This window comes from Geotrypetes seraphini, chromosome 1 (genome assembly GCF_902459505.1).
Source record: "Geotrypetes seraphini chromosome 1, aGeoSer1.1, whole genome shotgun sequence".
Taxonomy (NCBI): Eukaryota; Metazoa; Chordata; class Amphibia; order Gymnophiona; family Dermophiidae; genus Geotrypetes; species Geotrypetes seraphini.
Genome location: NC_047084.1, coordinates 478,486,300 through 478,510,489, shown reverse-complemented (window position 1 = coordinate 478,510,489; position 24,190 = coordinate 478,486,300). Strand labels below are relative to the sequence as shown.

The 24,190-nt window shown below is 43.5% G+C and overlaps 1 protein-coding gene across 2 annotated transcripts in view; it reads left to right on the top strand.

Moving 5' to 3' along the window:
* LOC117350769 (histone-arginine methyltransferase CARM1-like) overlaps positions 1–24,190 on the top strand; it is a 242,543-nt gene that overhangs the window by 208,431 nt on the left and 9,922 nt on the right. The window contains exons 10-12 of one of the 2 annotated variants that reach the window (XM_033925354.1): positions 3,195–3,284; positions 8,498–8,635; positions 16,549–16,638. In XM_033925354.1, coding sequence (XP_033781245.1) covers positions 3,195–3,284; positions 8,498–8,635; positions 16,549–16,638 — 318 coding nt within the window. Of the gene's footprint in view, positions 1–3,194; positions 3,285–8,497; positions 8,636–16,548; positions 16,643–24,190 lie in introns of those variants that run through there. The other variant, XM_033925363.1, reaches the window with a different exon arrangement.

The following is a 24,190-nucleotide window of genomic DNA, read 5'->3' as shown; positions in this document are numbered from 1 at the left end:
CTTTTCTCTGTTGTCGATACAGTGTGTTTAGGCCTCGGTCATGGGGTTTCTTACTTCATGATATTGTTGGATGTATTGTCAGCATTTGATACTGTTAATCATCAAATTTTGTTAGCAAGGTTACATGCTTTGGGCATTGGGGGAGTGGTGTTAGACTGGTTTTGCTCTTTCCTGGAGAATAGACTGTTTTGTGTGGAGACTGGGCAGGTGAAGGCCGGTTGGTCACCCCTGAGGTATGGGGTCCCATAGGGGTCAGCATTGTCAGCAATGCTATTTAACATCTACTTGTTATCTCTATGTAAAAAGTTGAGGGACTTGGGCTTAAATTTTCATCTTTATGCTGACGACATTCAGTTTTTAGTTCCAGTCTATCAATCTATGACTGAGGCCCTGAGTAAGGTTCGTATGTCTTTCCAGGTTATTCAAGATTGAATGCGTGAAAATCAGCTGAAGTTGAATGTTGCTAAGATAGAGATCTTGTGCATTGGTCGCACTAATCAATTATGTGCTTTTTCAGTAGAGGTAGTTTTGGATAATGTGTCAGCGCCAGTATTGCAGCAGTGTAGATACTTTGGTATAATTCTGGACTCTGTCTTTCAAGTCACAAGTAAAATCTGTCGTGTCAGGCGCATTTTTTCCGGATGCAAGTATTGCGTAGACTAAAAGATTATCTGTCTGAGGATAACTTTAGAACTACTATTGTAATGACGTTGAATCCGATCTTTGATTATTGCAATGCTTTGTATTTAGGCTTGCTGCAATGTGTTCTTAAGGCTATGCGACTTGCTCAAAATGCAACTGCATGCATTATTGAGCATGTGTTTTAAGAAAGGTTTGGACAAGTTCCTGGAGGAAAAGCCCATAGTCTGGGTTTTGGCCAGGTACTAGTGACCTGGATTGGCCACTGTGAGAACGGGCTACTGGGCTTGATGGACCATTGGTCTGACCCAGTAAGGCTATTCTTATGTGTCACGGTTTGAGCATATTACACCCATTTTGAAGGATTTGCACTGGTTGCCCATTAGTGTACACATTAAATTTAAGATTCTTTATTTAATTTTGAAGGTGCTACACGATAATGGTCCAATGGAAGTGCACTCTTTGCTGCCAACACGGAATCTATGATCAATGCTGGGATGTAACACAGGTATAGAAAGCAAACCAAGTAATAAGTATAGAAATCCAACCAGGTCGTGCATGTGCAAGACCAGAGGGTTAAGACTTCGATGGGAAGATAAGACTCAATGGGAAACCAAGGTGGCAAGGGGGCCCCTTCTGGTGACTCAGACAGGCCGTGACCTGTTCAGGCCGCCGCGGGAGCGGACTGCTGGGCAAGATGGACCTGTGGTCTGACCCAGCGGAGGCACTGCTTATGTTCTTATGTTCTTAATGAACAAACTTTGTTTGGATGTGCCCCCTTTGAGAGCAGTGAGAAGGCCTGGTTATCGTAATATGATGTTATCCGTACAGGACCCTATCTGCTGGAATAAGTTACCATTAGATTTAAGGCAAGCTTCCATGCATTACAGTTCAGGAAGGGGCTAAAACTGTACTGTTCTCGTGCACTTTTGCAAGCTGAAGCAGTGTACACTGACTTATTAGTCAGTCTTCAGTAAATCTGTTGTTTAGGTTTATCTCTGTAAGATAGTAAGCTGCATTGTTATTTGCTCTGGTCTTTGTCGAGTTTTATTGTTTTAATGTGTAATAGGAGGGTTGTTATTTTATTTGGTGAACTGTTATGTGTATGTTGCTGTCCTTTTATTATGTATGTTTTATTGTAATCTGCACAGAATTGTTGGATATGCGGAATAGGACAAAAAAGGAAAACTTCAGAAATTATGTACTGAAATCAGGAATTTTATTGAAAGTCAACAAATGTTATTTCCCAAATAATGGTTCTTGTAGGACATTGGGACCCTACACCCCTTCCTCAGGGTCCTACAGTGAAATATATTAAATAAATATCTCCAGAGTTTGGAACATAGGATGGTAGACTTAGAGTGAAAAATATGATGGTGACAGAGAATGAAAAGATAGAATGGTGGACTTGAAATGAAAAAGCAGGACCAATAGTGCAAAAATGCACTAGTGCAAAATGCAGTGCAATAGTGCAAAAATGCAATAGTGCAAAGATGGATGCAATAGTGCAAAATGCAATGCAATAGTGCAAAAATGCAATAGTGCAAAAATGGATGTGCATATGGAGGCCAGGGCGACAATATAAAGGACAAGTGTTAAAGACACGTTGTGAAGAAGAAAAGAAGAGAACAGAATACACCCCTACCGTATCATGAAAACCCCCCAGTCGATGCCTCTTTGGTGATACTGAGAAATATAGGTGAACGGTAAGTGGATGAAGTGAGTTTAGCCATTAGAAAATGAGGGAAATGAAGGCAGTGAACGTATCTAGCTGCGAATCGTGCCAGGTGTGAGAAGAACCAAAAGGAAATACGAGTAGATACCATAAAACATATAATTCTGATAAAAGAGTAATATGATAAAACTTAAGGGTTGCTACAGTCAAAAATAAAAAGATAAGATATCACGACAAATCTTAAAAATGACATACGATGTACATAAACACAATATAACAACTCTCTAAGTAAACAAACAGCATAAAAATAACTACTGTATAACAAACCTATAAGCATGATAAGGGATATAAAATTTTTAAAAGCAGGCAGAACACATTTGCTATAAACAGAGTGCTAATTATGAATACTCTAAAGATTGTGCCAATATGCGAATATATAATAAATACTAACATATGGGTGACGCCTACAGGCATAAGGGCTATTGGGGAGTTATACAGTTGTACTGCTGGGATGTTTATGTGACCAGTCTGCTAGGAATGCCAGCACCTCCTACTTCCCAATGGTTGTTTTTTATGCGTTTTTTATTAGATGGATTTTTTTTTTTTTAAATGGTTCAAAAAGATAGATGCATTGAGGACAAATATGTCTAGAAAATGGCCAATTGTAAGAAAAAAAAGACATTTTTCTATTTTGTAAATGGTCATTTTCTCTACTGGATTTTTGGACGGTTTTCCCAAAATGTCCAAAATTGGATTTAGATGTCATATTGAAAATGCCCCTCCACATCACCTAACATTTCAAGTGTTTTATTTTCAGGTGTTAATAATAAATTGTTATTATTGTAATTGTCATTACAACATTTTGGTTTTGCCCTTACAGAATGGAAATCCCCTTTGTATTCCAGCTGATGCAGTCTGGACTCATCCATGGCCTGGCATTTTGGTTTGATGTGGCATTTGTGGGCTCAGTGTATGTAAATTTTTTCTTAGTTTGTCATCATAAGATAACATTTTTTGGGGAAAAAAAATCTCCCATGGCTTACACCTGCTATTATACTGGTGATGTCGCTGGAACTTGCTTGTCTATTTCTCTAGCTCCATCTACTGGTCTGGAGACATAAACCAGTGGTCTAGACTGGCCTATTCAGATAAGAAATGAACATTTTTTTTAATGACATAATATAAACAGTTCTTTTTGTGGCAGCCTCCATTCAGCTTTCTAAACTCTAAATCAGGTGCATCATATTACAGGCAGTTATGCTAAAAAAAGAAACAAACAGCAAAAAACCCATCAAGCAACTAATTTGGAAATGAACTTGTATTTACACTCTGAGACAAGGGGCCCATTACAATACTGACATACATTAATTTTAATTAATTTGTGACAGGATCATTGTGAATTAATGTAGCATAATAAAAACCAAACATCATTATTCCTAATGACAGCTATAACTTATAGTAACAGTAGTGTGTCACTGATTGTGTTTGGAATACCGAGTAAGCTATATTAAACAAGAAAAAGAGAATATAATATAAGCAGTTCTTTCTTGAAATCCCATTTTGTATATTTCATCGAGGGAGGAATTAAAATACCCAGATTGAGATTTTCACAGTTCCTCCTGAACACAGAACCCCTCCTCCCTCCTCCCCCCTCCCCCCCCCCCCAATATTCAGCGGCACTTAGCCCACTGGGAATGGCTCATGGCTGGCTAAGTTCCACTTAACCAGTTTTCCTCCAGTATTCAGCGGGAGATAGCTGGCTATCTTTAGCTGAATATCCAGTTTGCCAGATTGTCCAGTGACTGGCTATGTGACGTAACATAGCCAGTTACTGCTATTATTCAGTGGCTAGCAACTAGAAAGATCATCCTTAAAAGCAGATTTATATTTCACTGCTTTGTCTTAGCTGGTCAGGTGCTGAATATCAGCTTGGCCGGCTAAGTCCAAGGTGATGAACTTTGACCCAGATGTTCAACGCCTTTGGCCAGATACAGCCCTGGCACTGAATATCCAGGATTGCCGTAGATCACAGAAGGTAGCTGGGCTGCCTCCGGTGGATTGAATATTGGGCCCAGAGCCTTTTCTAAAATATGTTGAAGAAGGCCAGTAATTGCACATATGAGTGTATTTGGCATCACATACACCAGGTGCTGCCATTTCACAAGGACATATGTGAAAGAATGCAGCACCATGCAGTAGCTTCTGCTTATATAGTCTATACCTGCACGTATACATGGAAGTAGTGATTCTGGAACCTCCACATGGAAATGCCAGCACTTACTGTATATGCATAGTTCTCAATTAGAGAATGATATGGGGACAAATTTTTCCCCATCCCCGCGGGAACTCATTTTCCTGTCCCGTCCCCGCGAGTTCTTTTCCTGTCCCTGCCCCATTCCTCCAAGCTCTGTCCTCATCTGCACAAGCCTCAGACACTTTAAAATCATAAGTGTATGAGGCTTGTGCGGTTAAAGCAGAGCTTACAGGGATGAAGCAGGGACAGCAACAAAACTCACAGGGACGGGATGAGGAAATTAAATTCCTTCGGGGACAGGGACAAATTTGTCCCCTTGTCATTCTCTATTACCAGTCTCAAAAAGCTGTACATAAAAGTGGCAGCAATCAACATTCAAAGTCACAAAAGGACTGGGGGGGGGGGGTTGGGGGGGAAGGGTTACATTTGAAGCTGAAATTTAAAAATAAAATGGGGAGTACGAATGATTCTCTCAATCCCTAGCTAAAATAAGCACTTTTTAAAAATCTATGCCTACCTCTGAGCTGGTACAAAATCTGACAGAAATATATGTATATTAAGAGTGTTCTGGGTGTGATTTGTGCACTTCTTCCAACTAGTTGTATATTCTGTAATTTAGTACATAAGAACATAAGAAGTGCCTCTGCTGGGTCAGACCAGAGGTCCATCGTGCCCAGCAGTCCACTCGCGCGGCGGCCCAACAGGTCCAGGACCTGTGTAGTAGTCTGCTATCTGTACCCCTCTATCCCCTCAGGAAATTTCCCTATTGACATTTACACCTGCTTTGAACCATGCATAATCTCTAAATAACTTTTTATTTGGATATCGAGGTTGGATGTGAGGGCTTGATGGGGGAATGATGCTTAATTCTTTAGTGTCCCAACTGTCCTCCCAAAAAATGTGTGTTTTGGTGACTAAATCAGCTCCCTCCGCTTGTATGTGCAATTAATATCATCAATAAATAGCAAAAGCATTCCTTGTGCTGCTTTTGTGGAGCAATTTTTTTAAGACACATAGGGGTATGTTTACTAAAGTGTGGTAAGTTTTGGTACTTTAATACACCTTCAGGGCAATTTTATAAACAGGTATGTGCAGTGACATGAATCTTGTTTGGACTGGATTTATTCTTTTTGATATACAGCTATTGAGAGAAAGTATTAAATGATGTATAAAAATACAAGCAATTTGAAAACACAAAGCAGTAATATTGCACAATGCAACATCTCTTAAAATAATTCATAAGCAAATACAAGGCAATGTATTTATTTATTTATTTATATAGGCCTGGATTCTGTAACCGGCACTGTGGTCGTTGGCCACCGTAAAAGTGACCGCCGATCCCATGTCCATCACACGATGGCATCGGGTACAGAATCGCGTCTCTGGTAAAGGTAGGCACAGATATATAGGCCAGGGTTTTTCTGGCCTACATCTCCGGCACCTACCTATGATGTTGAATCGTGCATATACTATATGCAGAGGTACTATAAGCTGCCTAACACATTTACGGTGTTAGCCACGCCCACAGTGGCATTCAGAAGCCTAAAGAGACGCTGTAGTTGTGATTCCGGTGCTGATTTTTGCCTAAAAAATCAGCACTGGTTTGATAATCTGAGCCGTACTAAGTGAGGGGTCCCCAAAGTCCCTCCTTGAGGGCCGAATCCAGTCGGGTTTTCAGGATTTCCCCAATGAATATGCATTGAAAGCAGTGCATGCACATAGATCTCATGCATATTCATTGGGGAAATCCTGAAAACCCAACTGGATTCGGCCCTCAAGGAGGGACTTTGGGGACCCCTGGTCTAAGTGGTGTACATTGAGGTGTTCATTCATGTGTCCCTATCTAGCCCAATGGGCTCATAATCTGTGTAATATACCTAGGGCAATAGAGGATTGAGTGACTTGCCCAGAGTTACAAGGAGCAGTGTAGGGCTTGAACCCACAACCTCAAGGTGCTAAGGCTGTAGCTCTAACCTCTAGGCCACTCCCTCCTTGATGCAACATACTGTAAGTGAAATAACAGGGTCAACCAGCAATATCAGTTGAAATCTATGGAATAACTTGCAATTTATTGTAGCAAGCACAACCTGCAGAATCAGATAAAGTTAATAAAATAACCTATTGGTCATGACAGTTCAATAGAAAGTACTGTTGAAACAAGATAGATTTAAACACCTTCCAAAAAGATGAATAAGAACGATCACTGTAAACATTATCCAGCAATGAACTCCAAAGGGCAGGGCCAGCATAAGAGAAAGCCCTATTCCTTGTTGATGAGAGTTTAATCGCTTTAAGACCCAGTAATTGAAATTGAACTTTCTGAGAGGAGCACATAATTGGCGTCCTAACTGGCAGATATATGCACAAGTGCACTATGTGCTGCTCTATAAAATGGTGCATAAGTGCCTTAGAGGGGCATAATGAAAACTTTAAAACATCCCAAAAACCTGCCTAAGTTGGATGTCCTAATAGCAGGGATGTCCAAGTGCCGATAGTCAAAGCAAACTTTCTGGACGTTCAGCAGCACTTCTAAGCTGCTGTGCATCCAGAGCTCAAAGAGGCTCTTGGGAGGTGTGTTATGGGCAGGAATCAAGCACGCTAACACCTGAAAGTCCTGAAGCAATAACCAAAACTTTTCCAGGACATCCTAGGTGGAACTTATACGCTCTTACTTCCCCAGTGGTCACGACCTCCTCCCATCACCAAGAGATGGGGGGATGGCTTGCGGCAGAGGAATCCTCATCAACTGAGCCAGTTTCGGGGATTCCTGCCAGCTCAGCTGATGGAGATTCTTCTTGCCAGGATCAGCTTGAGCCCTATACCCCTCCCCCTGACATCCCCAGAGCACCTGACATCCCCAAACCCCCTAACATCCCCCCAACATTCCTGTACCCCTTCCTCCCCCACACACACATACATCACTTGACACCCCTACCATCAAGCAACATCCCCTACATCACCCGACACCACCCAACATAGGACAACACCCCCCACATCACCCTACATCACCCATGAGTCAACACCCCCCCCCATATCACCCGATATCACCCAAAATGAGGCAACACCCCCCCCCCAAACACACACACATATCAATCAGCACTCCCGTTCCTTCCAATTCAAAATCAGCAGGAGGGAAGCCCACCCCTTTCTGGCTACAGGACTGCGTGCTGAGAATAATGGGTCTTCCCCCTCAGTGGCATAGCGAGGGAGGTTGGCACCCGGGACTGTTGTGCTCAGCATTGCTGCACCATGTGCTGCTCCACACTTCCCTGTTGCTTGGGCACCCCCAACTCTTCCTTGTCACTTGAGCGCCCCTGTCCTTCACATACCTCTTGAAATGTTCACTGTTGTAAACAGCATCTTCCACCAGTGTTGGCTCCCTTCTGATGTCACATCCTGGTCTCGTGACCAGGAAGTGATGTCATAAGAGAACTGATAGGTCTTGACAGCAAGTAGAAGATGCTGCTCGAGGCAGTGAACATTTTAAAGAGATATGCAGGGAGGCAGAAAGGAGGAGAGGCACTGTGCCCCCTGCAAAGATGGCACCCGGGGTGGTCCGCCACCCCGCTCCCCCTTACTATGCTACTGAAGGGGTTATATACATGGGCTGGGCTCCTATATATGTGCATAAATTGCAGAATATAGTAAGCTCTATGCATCTCTGCCATATTTATGTGCCCGCTATTATGCCAGGTCTGTGGCTGATCTAACTGCATGCCGATTCTGGGTTTCGCTAGTATGCCATAATGGAATCTGAGTGCCCATATGATGAAATGAAATAGGCTCCCACTGAGCCTAAATGGAGGTCCCCAGTTGTAGAATTGCCCCTTTAATGAATTATTCACATTTTGAACAGGATAGCAAAATTCTACCAATTTCTGTAGAAGCAAATAAATGTTTCAGTAAATAAATGTCTTTCTCTTGATCAGGGTAACAATATGGTTATCAACTGCTCCTACAGAACCTCTAACTCACTGGTACCAGGTACGCTGCCTTTTACAGACGCCTCTTTTTGCCAAAGAAGGGGAAACTCTCTCAGGGAAAGTTCTGCTTGTGTCAAATAAACGGTAAGCAATAAAGGGAAGGACTGATGTGAGATGTTTCTTAGCACACAGAAAAATATCTTTGAGGCAAGAGTAGGAAAAAACCCAGAAAATATATCAACAGCAAATACTCTGCTCTCTTCTGCAGGGAGGGAACAGACTGACGCTACAAATTTAGCACAAAAAGTAGAGAAAAAGACCTCAGTACATCAGCTAAAACATAGCAAGTGCAGCTTAAAAAGTAAAAAAAAAAACAAAAACCAAAAAACTCCACTCAACAAACTTCAATACGACAAATCAGTCTGAAACCACCCTCGGGCAGATCAGAAAAAATAGTAACACTCTCTCAAGTTTATAAAGATGCAGGAAAAAAAAAACCCTAAATCATCCAAGGTGAAACTGTTAGTTCACCCTTTCTACCTTGTATCCAAAAGAAAGTGTGACCTTTGTTTTCAAACCCTCAGAGACGCCACCAGAAGATCACATCATCATATCCTCTGGCTTTACGCACCTGATCCTCATCGGGTCAATATATAGTGTATATGCTTCTCTAATTTTTATCTATTTTTGAATTTTTTTTAATTTTAGTTTATTTAATTTTTTTTAATTTTAGTTTATTTAATTTTAGTTTATGTTAAAAGACTCAAATTGGGTGGTCATATCGTGGATAAAGAACTGGTATTAAATAGGGATGATAGCCCTGAAGAAACCCCCTCTACGGGTGAAACATGTTGGCTATTTAATCCCTTGCTAACCAACAACCACCAGTGAAGCTAAGTACACAACAATATTCTTTAAAACTATTTATTGTTTTAGAATAAACTAAAATTAAAAAAAATTCAAAAATAGATAAAAATTAGAGAAGCATATACACTATATATTGACCCGATGAGGATCAGGTGCGTAAAGCCAGAGGATATGATGATGTGATCTTCTGGTGGCGTCTCTGAGGGTTTGAAAACAAAGGTCACACTTTCTTTTGGATACAAGGTAGAAAGGGTGAACTAACAGTTTCACCTTGGATGATTTAGTGATATTGCCTTGTAAAAATAACAAATTTGTATACTAGCCAGATATATCAATGGAAAAAAAACCCCAGCACTTATCTTAACAGCAAAACCGGGCCATTCCTCTTCTTAGCACTCAAATCCTGCACACGGGCCATTTTGAATCATCTGTTGTTGCTGTGCATTTCTCTCATGGATTTCTCCTGAAGACGCGCATTGCGAAACAGGGTATTCCTGTCAAGATACAGTGTGCAGGATTTGAGTACTAAGAAGAGGAATGGCCGGTGTTGCTGTTAAGATAAGTGCTGGATTTTTCCTGCATCTTTATGAACTTGAAAGAGAGAGTGTTACTATTTTTTCTGATCTGCCTGAATCAGACTGATTCGTTGTATTGAAGTTGTTTGTTGAGTGGAGGTTTGTTTGTTTTTTTTTGACTTAGTAAGCTGCTCTTGCTATTTTTTAGCTGATGTACTGAGGTCTTTTTCTCCACCTTTTGTGCTAAATTTGCAGCATCAGTCTGTTCCCTCCCTGTGGAAGAGAGTAGAGTATTTGCTGTTTATATCTTTTCAGATGTTTCTTAGCCCCATGGCACTGTATTGTACAGTAGCATTCCAAACCGGTCCTGTGAACCCCACAGCCAGGTGAGGTGGGTTTTCAGCATTTACACAATGAATATGCATAAGATAAAAGTGCATGTGTATATAGAATCTATCTCATGAATATTTATTGTGGACAATGTGGAGATCCTTGAAGGAGCCCCAGAAAAGGTTTGAGAAGACCTGTTTACATTACCTGAATTTTTCTTGTAGGATAACCTGTGCTGTTTTCCATGTTCTTCTACTTTCCCTTCAAGATAGCTGGCTCTTTCCACATTTTGAAATTCCAGTCGAGAGCTCTTCTTTTCTCACTTTGGATCCTCTCTGTTACCATATTATGCAGTTGGGAGGGCAGTTCTGTAACTGGGCACCTCCTTATAGGTACCCTGAGGGAAGTAGCATTGTAAAGGGGGCAGGGCAGACCGCCCTAGGTGCCGTCTTGGGGGGGAGCCAACATCTCTCCTCCTCTCCATCCCCCCTCCCCCCATCTACCTCTTGATCATTCGCTGTCGCCGCTCCTCCTCTACCCTCCCCACCGCGTACCTCTTGAAACGTTCACTGGCTTGAGCAGCATCTTCCACCTCCTGCTCGCTCTAGTCTTGGCTCCCTTACTGATGTTATTTCAGAAGGGAGCCGAGGCCAGCACAAGCAGAAGGTGAAGATGCACCAGTGAACATTTCAAGAGGGAGGAAGGGTGGTGAAGAGGAGAAGCACAGGTGAATGTTTCAAGAGGTACACAGGGGGGTGCTTGAGTGGAAGGGAAGAGTAGGGGGTCGCATGGCGTGGTGTTGCCAGGCACCACTGCCCCGTGTGCCTCCCTCCCTCGCTACACCACTGCCTGAGGGCACAGAGTATGAGCCTATTCAGTAATGGAACTTACACACTAGAGAATGACACGGTGTCAAAATTCATCACCGTTCCCTTCCCCGCGGATAACCGCAGGAAACCATCTTCATGTCATTCTTTAAAGAGAGAGGGAAGAATCAGAGTATGAATGGCCACAACCACTGACCCACAAGCTTTGCTTTGAAGAATGCTGGTGTAGAAGGACTGAGGTTGAGATAGACACTACAGAATGACAGTCTCTGGTATCCAGAGCAGTTATTGTGATGTCATAATGCCTCAATCCACCAGTGCCTAAGAGCCAATCACATCAGTGATGTCACAATGGCTTCATTATCCTTGGCTCACATAAGAATCAGAGTATGAATGGCCACAACCACTGATCCGCAAGCTTTGCTTTGAAGAATGCTGGTGTAGAAGGACCGAGGTTGAAATAGACACTAGAAAATGACATGGGATTATTTCCCGCGGTTATCCGCGGGGACGGGAACGGTGATGAATTTTGTCACCGTGTCATTCTCTATTACACACCTAGGTTCTGTTAAGGCATACTACTATAACCTGGAATGAACATGCCTATATATTTAGGTGATCGTATTCTAATCGGAGAGCTGGCAAAAGTGTGAGCAGCTAAATGTGGTAGAAACCATGGGCCCAATATTCAGCACTATTTAGCCAGCTGAGAATTGGTCCCAGCTATCCACTGATATTCAGCAGGAGATCATTGGCTATTTCCCACTGAATATCCTGTTCGGTAGACCAGCTACATCGCATGACATAGCCAGTCACCGCCAGTATTCATTGGCTGGCCGGCTAAGTTCGGCGGCAAGATAAATCCACCTAAAAAAACATATCTATCTTTGGCTACTATGACTTAGCCAGCCAGTGATCAACCAGCTATCTCCCGTGGTTCGAATATCAGGGGGCATTTAAATTACAGGCATAAAGAGGAGCCCCCACCAACATCCCACATATGCTCTGTCTTTCTGTACACCCCCCCTTTGCAAATGCATGCATAAATGCTATTATGCTAAACATTTACACATGTAAATATAGGCACCATGTTACAGAATTGCCCTTTTATTAATTTAGGAATTAGCACATAGGGTTTATTTAGTCATTTTTGCACAAATGTGACCATAAATGTGCATAAATGACCTGCTATAAAATTGTGACCAGCATAAATGTACACACGTTGGTATCATAGTAGGCATGTAAATGGGCAGAGTTCACAAGTATGCACATAGATTACAAAGTATGCTAATTTATCAATAAAATGTAATTAACCCCAGAAATCACATACCGGTACCTCACTTTAGAACAGTGTATCACAAACTATGTGAGATTCCAGGTGTACCACGAAAGAGACAAGCTGGTCATTGCCAACACCGGCACCGGTGCCTCTCCTCCTTCCCTCCCCCCCCCCCCCAACCACCTACCCCACCCCCAGCGATGAAGGGATTTCCAAAACCCATCAGTTTGTCCAGGTTTTAGAAGACCCCCCGAGCTCAGGGCCGTGTCTACAGGGTCTCTGAGCATGCAATTGATGCCAAAATGAGGATGTCACACGTGTGTGACATCACCAGTTGATGACCATGCATGCTCAGAGGCCCTGTAGATGCGGTCCCAAGTTCAGTGTGCTGCGGTGGAAAAAGTTTGCGAGACACCGCTGTAGAACATGAAAAACATAACAGTTGTGAAAAAAATTGCATAGTCCTATTCTACTGACTCTACAATACACAAAACTTTCAAAAATGAAAGTTGTCCCCCAAACTTTTATAGTCATTACCTCTGTTATTTGTAACCCTGCTTTTCATTCATATAATGGGAAGGTCAGATATAAGACTGGATTGGCTGATAAGAGAATGGATAGTTTGGAAGGAGTAGATATAAAAGGAGGAAATCTACTGATGAGAGAATAGCCAATCCAAAAGGCATAAATACATATGCCTGCTCTCAGGCAGGTATAACAGCCTGGACCTGCAATTTAGGCACTAGATCAACTGTTTGCACTAATATTTTATAAAGACTCATAGGCCCCATGCAGTACTTGCAAGGCTGCTGTGAGAGGTAGTGGCAGTCATTTTCATGAGGCTGACTCAAGAGTCAAGAGTGAGTGTGCCTCATTTCTGCCCCCATCTCCCCAACTGGACTACCGGAAGCTAAGGTAGGCCCAAGGGGGCCCTAAAGAGACTGGTGCAGTGAGAGAATCTTCCCAGAGGGAAGGAGGGGGGTTTCAGAGGGAAACAGCAAAATATTTTTTTATGCGGGTCCTGCACCTAACCAATGAGGCCCAGATATCCAGTGCTAGTACCCGGAATATCAGGTGCCAATTCTGCCTGTAGCTGTCAGTGTTTAAAAAGATGCTGACTACCGTGGGCTGGATATCTACCCCATAATCTCTAAGGAAGGTTTAGCTGCTATTTACATATATAAAATGCTGATTTAGATATACATATTGGTATACATATGTAAGTAATTATTTTATAAAAGATGCTACTTATTATGTGGAAGCAGCAATTCACAGAAATTTTAATCAAGAATTTTCTGGGCATGGTTTGAGTAGTCCTTCAATGTATATACATAGAGGGGCATAATCCAAAAAACCGTCTAAGTCCCTTTTGGCCTAAGTCCTTAAACTTAGCAGCAGGGAAAGTGTCCATAACCAAAACAAATGTCCTTGTTTTGATTATGGCCTACCACTACGTCTAAAAGTACACCCCCACGACGTCTACACTTTTTGGCCATAATGAACCAAAAAAACGCCTAAGCCCCAAACGTCCAACAGAAGGGCTTTTAGGCGAAGGAGGAGCTAGTCCTTCGCCTAAAAGCTGGATTCTGTAACCGGCGTCTGTCAAAAACAACACCAGTTACAGAATCCCCCCCCCCCCCCCCCCCACACACACACACACAACGATCCAGGCAGGAGGGTGCCCAAGCCCCCCTGCCATGTCGAACCGCGAACCCCCCTCCCCCCGACAACATCGGGGCAAGAAGGAGCCCAAGCTCCCTCCTGGCCCTTGTGTAGGTGGGGGGATCACCGGGGCAAGAGGGCTTGGGCTCCCTCTTGCCCCGATGGTGTCGGGGGTGCCGCGGGTGCCCGGGGCAGGAGGGCTTGGGCTCCTTCCTGGCCGACCGTAATCGGGGGGGTTAGCGATCGCGGGGTTGGAGGGCTTGAGCTGCCTCTTGCCCCGATGTTGTCGGGGGGGGGGGCCGCAGTTCGACGGGGCAAGAGGGCTTGTCGGGGAGGTGATGTATCGCGGCAGGAGAGATTGGGCATCTCTCCTGCCGCGATGGTTGCAGTGGGTAGGTTGCCGGGCCGCTGAACTGATCGCACCAGCGGCCAACAGCTCAGCGGCTCCTTTTTCGGCACTTAGACCTGGTTTGACTTCGTCTAAGTCAAAAAGGTCTAAGTGCCGACTAGGCAACCTGTCAATTGTTTTGGTTATATGTGTTGTACACCCAGATGTAGATCAGCACATCTCCCGCCCACTGCCCGCCCTTTCCCCTCCTCTAAACACACCTCTTTTCTCTCTGTGCGTTTAGAGGCAGGGGAAAGGCCTAAACTGTTTTTAGATACGTTTAAAAACCAGCTTTGGTTATGGGTACTTGGACGATCAGGCTTTTTGATCGTCCAAGTAGCCATTTAGGACACTTTTTAGACGTTTTTTTTTTATTATTATGAACCCCATAAATTTTTCACATTGGCATTCACACCACTTTCACTGATGTATAAACTGAGTTTCAAAGCTGAGTTCTCAAACTGGCTCCCTTAAGATTGCAGTCTTACCACATCCACCACTCACACTCATTTGGGGTAATGCTATAAAGCATGCCTTCAACTTGTGTTCAAGTCCTAGCGACTTGATGATATCAAGTTTTCATGGCAGAATACAGAAGTAGATTGCCGGGTCTTTCTTCTGCACAGTATAAATTCGATGTTGTCGCCGTTGACACATCAAATACGACCCTCCGCCTCCAACACTGCTCATCTGCTGCTGCCCAATGGATAGTATCTCGTTAGTCTGACATCTCCACTGAAACCTGACTGCCTTGGGAGGCCCTGAAACTACTGATGGCATAGCAGGTACACTTGATAGATTGTGATCAACTTAGATCCATTTGTTGACTTATGAGAATTTACTTTGAGGCTTTTTTCACTTGGCTTCCTGAAGCAGTCACTCGTGACACTCAGCCCATGTTGAGGTCAGGCTCACATTTGTTCTACACGAGAAGTACTGTACAATTTTTAGAAGCAAATAGATACATTTTTTTTTTACGATGCAATATTGATAAATGTGTGCTATGATTAGAACAACAAATGGACCAATCTGTTTTTGAAAACTTCAGGGTAGTTCTGTGAACAGTTCAACCATGAGCACAATTTTAAAAGATTTCAAAAAAGATTTTCTGTAAAACAGTGGTGGTAACATTACAGAACCCATGATTCCAAGTAGTTATGTGTCTGTGAGATATTTTTTTAATACTTGAGATAAAATTGCATGCACTACCTCCATTCTAGGTAAATCTTGAAAGAGTGTGCACCATTATTGGCCAGTGATATTTCTTTTTGTGGGGTTTTGGGGCATTTTCATTTGATAACAGCATGTGACAAGTTGACATTTCATATCAAATGCCTGTCCCTAGTGTGCGAGGACTTATAGGGGGGGAGGGGGAAATGGGTGTCAGGTCAAAAGCGCGCTGGGACAAAGGCACACCCAGACAATTGAGCACAGCGCGCACCACCGCACCGCTCTAAATTACTGTTTTTAGTGCTCTGACGGGGGCGTGGGGGGGAACACCCCCACTTTACTTAATAGACATTGCGCTGCGTTGTGGGGGCATTGTGTGGGGTGTGGGGGGTTGTAACCCCCCACATTTTACTGAAAACTTAACTTTTTCCCTGTTTTTAGGGAAAAAGTTCAGTTTACAGTAAAATGTGGAGGGTTACAACCCCCCCAAACCCCCCATAACGCCGGCGCGATGTCTAATAAGTAAACGGGGGGGGGGGGGGGGTTCCCCAACAAAAAACCCCCGTCAGAGCCCCTAAAAACTGTAATTTAGAGCAGCGTGGCAGCGCGCGCTGCGCTCAATTGTCGGCGCGTGCTTTTGTCTTTCGCGCCGTTGTCTATGAACCGGGGAAATGTGCCTGTACCAACTGACACTGAACAGAAAATCCTGGTGAAAACTGAGACACAACAGCTTAGTTCAGGTTTCTCATCACTAGACTGTTCCTTCATCCTACTGTCAGATGTCACTGGACTTAGTTTCTTTAGAGGCAAGTGAACCATTTCTTTTTCAAGCTCTGTAGATTGACAAACCAGACTTACTCACTAGGCATAGCCAGCACCATTCTATGTTTACATTTATGATGGCATAATCCCATATAATAAAGAGATACAGTACTCTAGCCCAGATACTCTAACGATGCATTTATTCTCCTCAGTTAAACTTTATGAATATAATTTCTGTTCTTTTATTTTCAATTCAGACAGAGTTACGATATTCAAATTGTGGCTATGGTGGACCAGACAGGTTTTAGATCGGGTAATATGCTTGACTTAAAGAATCCATTTTTTAGGTAAGAATTTCTCCTGATCAAAATTTATTGCATGCTATAAATGGTTTATTGCATGCTGTACATGATTCAACTCAAACCAAGAGGTCCTTATCTAGTGCAAAATAAAAACCCGCTTTGTCTGATATGCAGACAGGTGAGAGCTTACAAGTGTTTCATAATCTTTGTGATGACTAATGCTGTCTGTGAGGTGCATCTGTTTATATTTGTATGTGTATGAGTGCTATGGTGTGTGATCAAAAAATGTGGTGAATGCTGTTGCTGAGCACCATCCAACGGAAAGGTAGGGATCTTCAATACGAGAAGCAGTACGTCAGACATTAGTAACAGTGTGTGACAAGTTTCAATTTGTTTGATGCAGTCAGGCAGTTGTGAGCTACGGTTAAGAGAAGGTGTGTTTTAAAGTGTGCTGTATACCATGGATCACAAACAACATGAAATTTTGTTTCAAACTGCAAAATGTTCTAAAGAAGCACACGAAATATTAAAATTAGTTTATGGTGATACTGCAGTGACCATGAATTCGTGGTTGACCACGCTATTCTGCTGGACTGTTTGACATCTATTGGAATTTCAGGCCAAGTTCTCAATTGATTCCAAGGGTTTCTGGGAAATAGATCCTATAAGGTGTTTAAGGACGATACTATCTCCTACGGTTGGGACAACCCCTGTGGGGTCCCACAGGGCTCCCCCTTGTCCCCCACCCTGTTTAACATCTACCTTGCCTTCCTAGGAAACCTCTTGCAGAATCTAAAGCTCAAATTCTTCATCTACGGAGACGACATCACCATAGTCATCCCGCTATCCTGCTTTACATCTGAACTGCTAAATTCCCTATCATTCACTCTAAATCAGGTTGAACTTTGGATGTCAGCGTTTAGATTAAAGCTAAATTTAGAAAAAACTAAATTTTTCTTGGCAGCCCCAAATGACAAAATCAAGGAAACTACACTACATGTAAATGAGCTGGATAACTGTATTGAGCAATCCTTAAAAACACTAGGAGTCACCTTAGACAAGCATCTCACTCTGGAGAAACACTCTGACCTAGTATTTAAGAAGAGTATCTCGGTGCTTTGGAAACTCCGCACCATTAAAAAATACTTTGATGACCCCTCCTTTTGCCTGTTGGTACAATCTACTATTCTGAGTGTTCTGGATTACTGTAACATCATATACTTAGGCGCCTTCAAGAAAATCGCCAGGAAGTTGAGGTTGGTCCAAAACACTGCCATCCGTCTCATCTTTGGTTTGAAGAAATGGGAACACATAACCCCTTCCTACCATAAGTTGCACTGGCTGCCGTTCGAATCCAGAGTTCTATTTAAGTTTTCATGCATCTGATACAAAACAATATTTGGTCTGTCACCGGATTATCTTTACCCACACTTCAACCTGAATTACAACAATAAGAGCTCCTGCAGAATAAATCTGTTCGCTTTTCCCTCACTGAAATCGTGTCATCTTAAAAGATTCTTCGAAAGAACCTTCTCTTTTCAAGCGGCCAAACTAAACTCATGGCTCTCCCAAATTGTGCTTGATGCCTCTTCTTATCTCAATTTTAGAAAACAGATTAAAACTCAACTTTTCAACAGACCAAATCCTTAACGTTCTCCATCACTATCCCTTCCCATTCTTTTAAAATTGTTGCTCCCTCCTATTGGCTTGTATGTATTTTTTTCCTTCACTTAAATTGTAGACATACAACTTGTTTGACTCTATGATTGCTTTGTTATGTTCTTCCATTTCAACTGCATTGTTTGTATTTCATCTAACTGCTGTGAACCGCCCAGAACTCCCTGGGCATGGCGGTATCTATAATAATAAAATGCTAGCCGCGCATGCGCACTCTCGCCGCGTGTTCCTTGAGATCTGATCTGTCGTGCTAGGCGAGAGTGCGCATGCGCAGAGTACATCACCAGCCAATGATCGCCTCCACAAGCCGGGACTGGGGCACAAAGAGCGTCTCCTGCCCCCCCCCCAGGACGAATCGAAAAACGGAGCCGAGAGGAGTCCAGCAACTTTCCGAACCGGCTCTTGCGATGACCCCGCCGCCCGGGACCCGAGTCCTTTGCCGCCCCATCCTTGCCTTCCCGCGGACCCGACTACGAACCTGGCGATTCCAGCGTGTGCAGCAGTCTTCACACGCTGCTTCGGGCCCTTCTACTGCCCTGATTTGCTCTGCCGCATCTCTGATGATGTCATCAGGGACATGCCACAGTAAATCAGGGCAACCGCATGGGAGATTTCGTCCATGAGGAGCTACATAAACAAGCAAAAACTGATAATGTGGAGGATATGTGGTCGTCTCTGAAGTCCATACTACACGAAGCAACAGACCGATACATAAAGACTGTAAGTAAACGCAGGAGAAACAAAAGACCCCAATGGTTCAGTAAAGAAATTTCAGACCTAGTTAAACAGAAAAGAGACGCTTTTATCGCCTACAAACATTTAGGCAGAGAGGGGGCAAAAGAGGACTATCTAGACAGATCTAAAGCTGTCAAAACAGCAGTCAGAGAGGCCAAACTCCGAATGGAGGAAGAGCTAGCTCGGAAAATTAAGAAAGGGGATAAATCTTTCTTCAGCTATATTAGCGACAGAAAAAGAAACAAAGATGGGATAGTACGCCTGAAGCAATCGGACGGTAACTTTGCAGAATCAGACTCTGTGAAGGCAGAATTACTAAACCAATACTTCTGTTCAGTGTTCACCCGCGAAGCGCCGGGAGCTGGTCCACAACTGCAGACGAGAGATAACCGGAAAGACCCGTTTCAGGATTTCGAATTTACGCCCAGTAGTGTCTACGGTGAACTTTTAAGACTCAAGGTAAACAAAGCCATGGGACCAGATAACCTACACCCCAGATTGCTCAGGGAGTTAAGGGAAGTCCTGGCAGAACCATTATCTGTTCTTTTCAATCTTTCCCTAAGCACAGGAAGGGTCCCATTAGACTGGAAAACAGCCAACGTAATCCCACTCCACAAAAAGGGCTGCAGGACAGAGACAGCAAACTACAGACCAGTGAGTCTCACGTCTATAGTGTGTAAACTCATGGAAACACTGATCAAACAGAATATTGACACAATCCTAGATGAAGAAAAACTGCGTGATCCACACCAACACGGGTTCACCCGGGGTAGATCCTGCCAATCTAATCTGATTGGCTTTTTTGACTGGGTTACCAGACAACTGGACGCCGGAGAGTCACTGGACGTGGTATACTTGGACTTCAGTAAAGCATTTGATAGCGTCCCTCATCGAAGATTACTGAACAAGCTGAAATCGATGGGATTAGGAGACATTCTAACTACATGGGTTGGGGATTGGCTGAGCGGTAGACTACAGAGGGTAGTGGTAAACGGTACCCCATCCAAAGCATCGGACGTGATCAGTGGAGTGCCGCAGGGATCGGTCCTGGGTCCGATCCTATTCAATTTATTCATAAGAGATATGACGAAAGGACTTAGAGGAAGGGTATCACTGTTCGCCGACGATGCCAAACTTTGCAACATAGTAGGCAGATGCGTATTACCTGATAATATGACACACGACCTACTGCTGCTGGAACAATGGTCAAAAACTTGGCAGCTAGGCTTCAATGCTAAAAAATGCAAGATAATGCACTTGGGCAGGAGAAACCCCCGTAGAACTTATGTACTAAATGGTGAGACCTTGGTTAGAACTACGGCGGAACGCGATCTGGGAGTGATCATTAGCGAGGATATGAAGGTTGCCAATCAAGTGGAGAAGGCTTCCTCCAGGGCAAGACAAATGATGGGGTGTATCCGTAGAGGTTTCGTCAGCAGGAGACCTGAGGTTCTGATGCCGTTGTACAGAGCCATGGTGAGGCCTCACTTAGAGTACTGTGTTCAGTTTTGGAGCCCACACTACCGAAATGACGTGCTGAGGATCGAGTCGGTTCAACGAACAGCCACCAGGATGGTCATGGGGCTCAAGGATCTCACGTATGAAGAAAGACTAAAGAAGTTGCAGCTGTACTCACTTGAGGAAAGAAGAGAACGGGGAGATATGATTGAAACGTATAAGTACATCACGGGACGCATCGAGTCAGAAGATGATATCTTCTGGCTCATGGGACCCTCAACCACCAGAGGGCATCCGCTGAAAATCAGGGGAGGGAAGTTTCATGGCGATCCCAGGAAGTACTTCTTCACCGAAAGAGTGGTGGATCATTGGAACAGACTCCCACCCCAGGTGATAAAGGCCAGTAGCGTAACGGATTTTAAGAAAAAATGGGATACTCACGTGGGATCTTTAAGGGAGTAAATTCAGGGGGGGGATACTTGGAATGGGCAGACTTGGTGGGCTATAGCCCTTTTCTGCCGCTTTTTCTATGTTTCTATGTTTCTATGTTTCTAGAAGGACCCAAAGTAGCGTATGAAGACTGCTGCACACGCTGGAATCGCCAGGTTCGTAGTCGGGACCGCGGGAAGGGAAAGGGGGGTAGAGGAAACACTAATGCTGCTGCACAGGGAAGTGGTGTAGGGGGAAGGAAATGGAGGATGAGGAATGATGCTTTGGACAAACAGAGGGAGGAAGGGAGACAGAAAGAAAAGAAGAAAGACACAGAGGCAGGGAGATACACAGAAAGACAGACAGACAAAGGGGACCAGGGACAGAGACAGACAGAAAGAAAGAAAGACAGCGGGAGGAAGAGAGAGACAGAAATAAAGACAGACAGACAGACATATATTCTAGCACCCATTAATGTAACGGGCTAAAATACTAGTACAAAAATAAAAATTATTATTATTATTATTATTATTACAAGTAGTTTGAGTGATTTTGTAAGATTTTGTAATGGTTGTGAATCGGTTGAAGATGAGAAGATATTGGGACGTCCTTCAATATCAAAAACCCAAAAGAATGTTCACTGTCTCTTTGGAATTCTCTTCCATCTTCAGTACGTCTTGAACTTCCATATCTAAGATTCAGAACTATACTAAAAACGTATCTCTTTGAACAGGCTTTTTCTATTCAGTTGGACGGCTCCAATATGGTCTGGATTTACTAGCACTGTTGCCTACAATTTTTTAATTTTAATTTTTTGGGTTTGTTTTTGAGAAATAAATAATTTTATTGTATGTTTTTTAAAATTTTGTGAACTGCTCTGTTATTGTATAAGGAAGGGCAGTATCCATAATAATAAAACCCTTAGCACGCATGCGCACTTCAAACTCCATGCGTCCGTCTTCTATGCCACGCATGCGTAGTAGGCTAATCTGTCTAAGGAGGAGGCAGGGTAGTGCTAAGCATGACCATCCCCCAAACAGAAACATCTGCGTGCACAGTGTGTGTACGGTCTGGCAGAGTCAGCGCGCGGTGGGGTGAGGCGGGGCAGAACCAAGAAAAGGGGGGGGGGGTCATAAGCAAGCTGTTGGGGAGGAGGATGGAAGTTTGGCACAGCTAGAGCAGTTCATGAGCTCCCAGCCCTTCGGTCGCAGCTGTCTCCAAACTCCGGCCAAAATCAAAAATAAAAACAACTGCTGACACAGAGGGGGAAAGGGACGCTTCCGTTTACGGCAGGGAAGGGTGGGACTTCTCAGTGATGGATAGGCACCAGGGACATGTGAGAAAAGGGGGCTGGGGCTGGAAACTGAAAGGGAAAAGATGGGGCTGGGGGGGGGGGTAAAAATGGGTTTGAGCTGGGGCTGAAAATAGGGGACACGTGAGGAAAGGAGGCTTTACTAGCACCCGTTAATGCAACGGGCTTAAACACTAGTATTAAAAAAAATAAACCGTAAAGCAATAAAGAGTAAGGGAATGATTCAATCAAACAGGCAATTGACTATTAGGGAAATTTCTGAGGAGCTGAACATCTCTTATGGTTCTGTTCAAAACATTTTAACAACAGATTTGAATGTGAGGCCTAAGAAATGGGCAAATGGTTTCATCCTCCATCATGACAATGCTCCATTCATACATCGCTTTTGGTATGGCAATTTCTGTTAAATAAAAATATTACAATGTGTCCTCATCCACCCTATTCATTGAATCTGGCACTGTGTGACTTCTGGCTGTTCCTCAAAGTCAAAAAGACCATGAAAGATAAACATTTTGAATCGATTCAAGACATTGAGGCAGTCACGACAGAGCAATTAAAGACACTCACAAAAAATGACTTCCAGAACTGCTTTGGAAAATGGAAAGAATGATGGAATAAATGTGTTTGAAGCAAAGGAGAGTATTTTGAGGGGGGATTAGTGGCAATGTGTCTTTTACTGTAATAACATTTTTTAAATTTAAACATTCATCGTATTTTTTTTAATCACACCTCATATATTTATCTCTTTGGGGAGTTTAGCTATTTATCTTGGAGATGTTTGGGAAGGATGTCAGGAGGGAGTGGAGTGTGTGCATCTCAGCTGTGGGCATGGGTGAATGTGTCTGTTAGTGTCCTAGGGACCTGTGTTGCAGGAGAAAAGGGGTGGAAGTGTCTGTCGGTGTGTCAAATTGAGGAATGTGTGAATGGTTGTGCTTATTGATTTTTAGGCTTCCCTGCCCCCCTGAACTCTCCTCTTCCCCATCTTCTCTCCATACCCCTCTAATCCTCCTTGCACTCTACCCTTAGATATTTACCAGTGGACATGTATGGTGTGTTAGTAAGTGTGTTTGTATGGAGGTGTGTGGAGTGGAGGTGTGAGTATCAGTCTGTGTATTTTCTATCTCTCCCTTCCATTCTCCCCCTTTCATGCATTCCCCTTTCCCTTCCGCCATTTCTTTCTCTTCTTCCCCAACCAAGCTTTATTTATTTTCATAAGGGCTAAACATTTAACATGCTATTAACATGATTACTATGTTAATAATTTAATGCCATTAAAAAATATTAATGCGATTAACTGCATACACACCCTCATGATTGGCAACTTTCCTTCTCTCTCTTCTTTTTTCTACACTATAACGTCGGAAACAGGAAGTTCCACCTGAACTTCCTATTTCCAATGATACAGAGAGAGAGGCTTCAGGCCTGATGAGAAGCAGCCTGCTTTCAGTGCAGTGGCAGTCAAGGCAAGTTTCAGAGAAGGACTGAGCAAGTGAGAGGGAGCTGCCGGAAGTGCAGCTGTGACTTTCAGCAGCAATCTTGCAAGACTGCCGGGGCAAGAGTCACTATGAAGCACTCATGCCCCGGTTAGGCCACCGGACCACCAGGATACCTAAGATAGGCCCTGGACTGTGGAGGGAGCTGGCTGATTGGTGGATCAAGAAGGGAAGAAGGGAGGCTGTGTGTAGTAGCAGCTAGGGGAAAGGGAGGCTGTATGCTGTGGCAGGGGACGGAGGGAGTTTTAATTTCAGACCAATTTTGGTGCTACATTAGACACAGAAACCGAAATTTGTTTGGCCTATAGAGTAAGTGGACTCAGTGGCATATTTTGCTTGCTTTTTTGGTCACCACTGCATATTGAGTGGAAGGTGTCAATGACACCCAGATCTTTTTCTTGGGCACTAACCTTCAAGGTGGACCCTAGCATCTGGTAACTATGATTTGGATTATTCTTCCCAATGTGCATCACTTTGCATTTTTCCACATTAA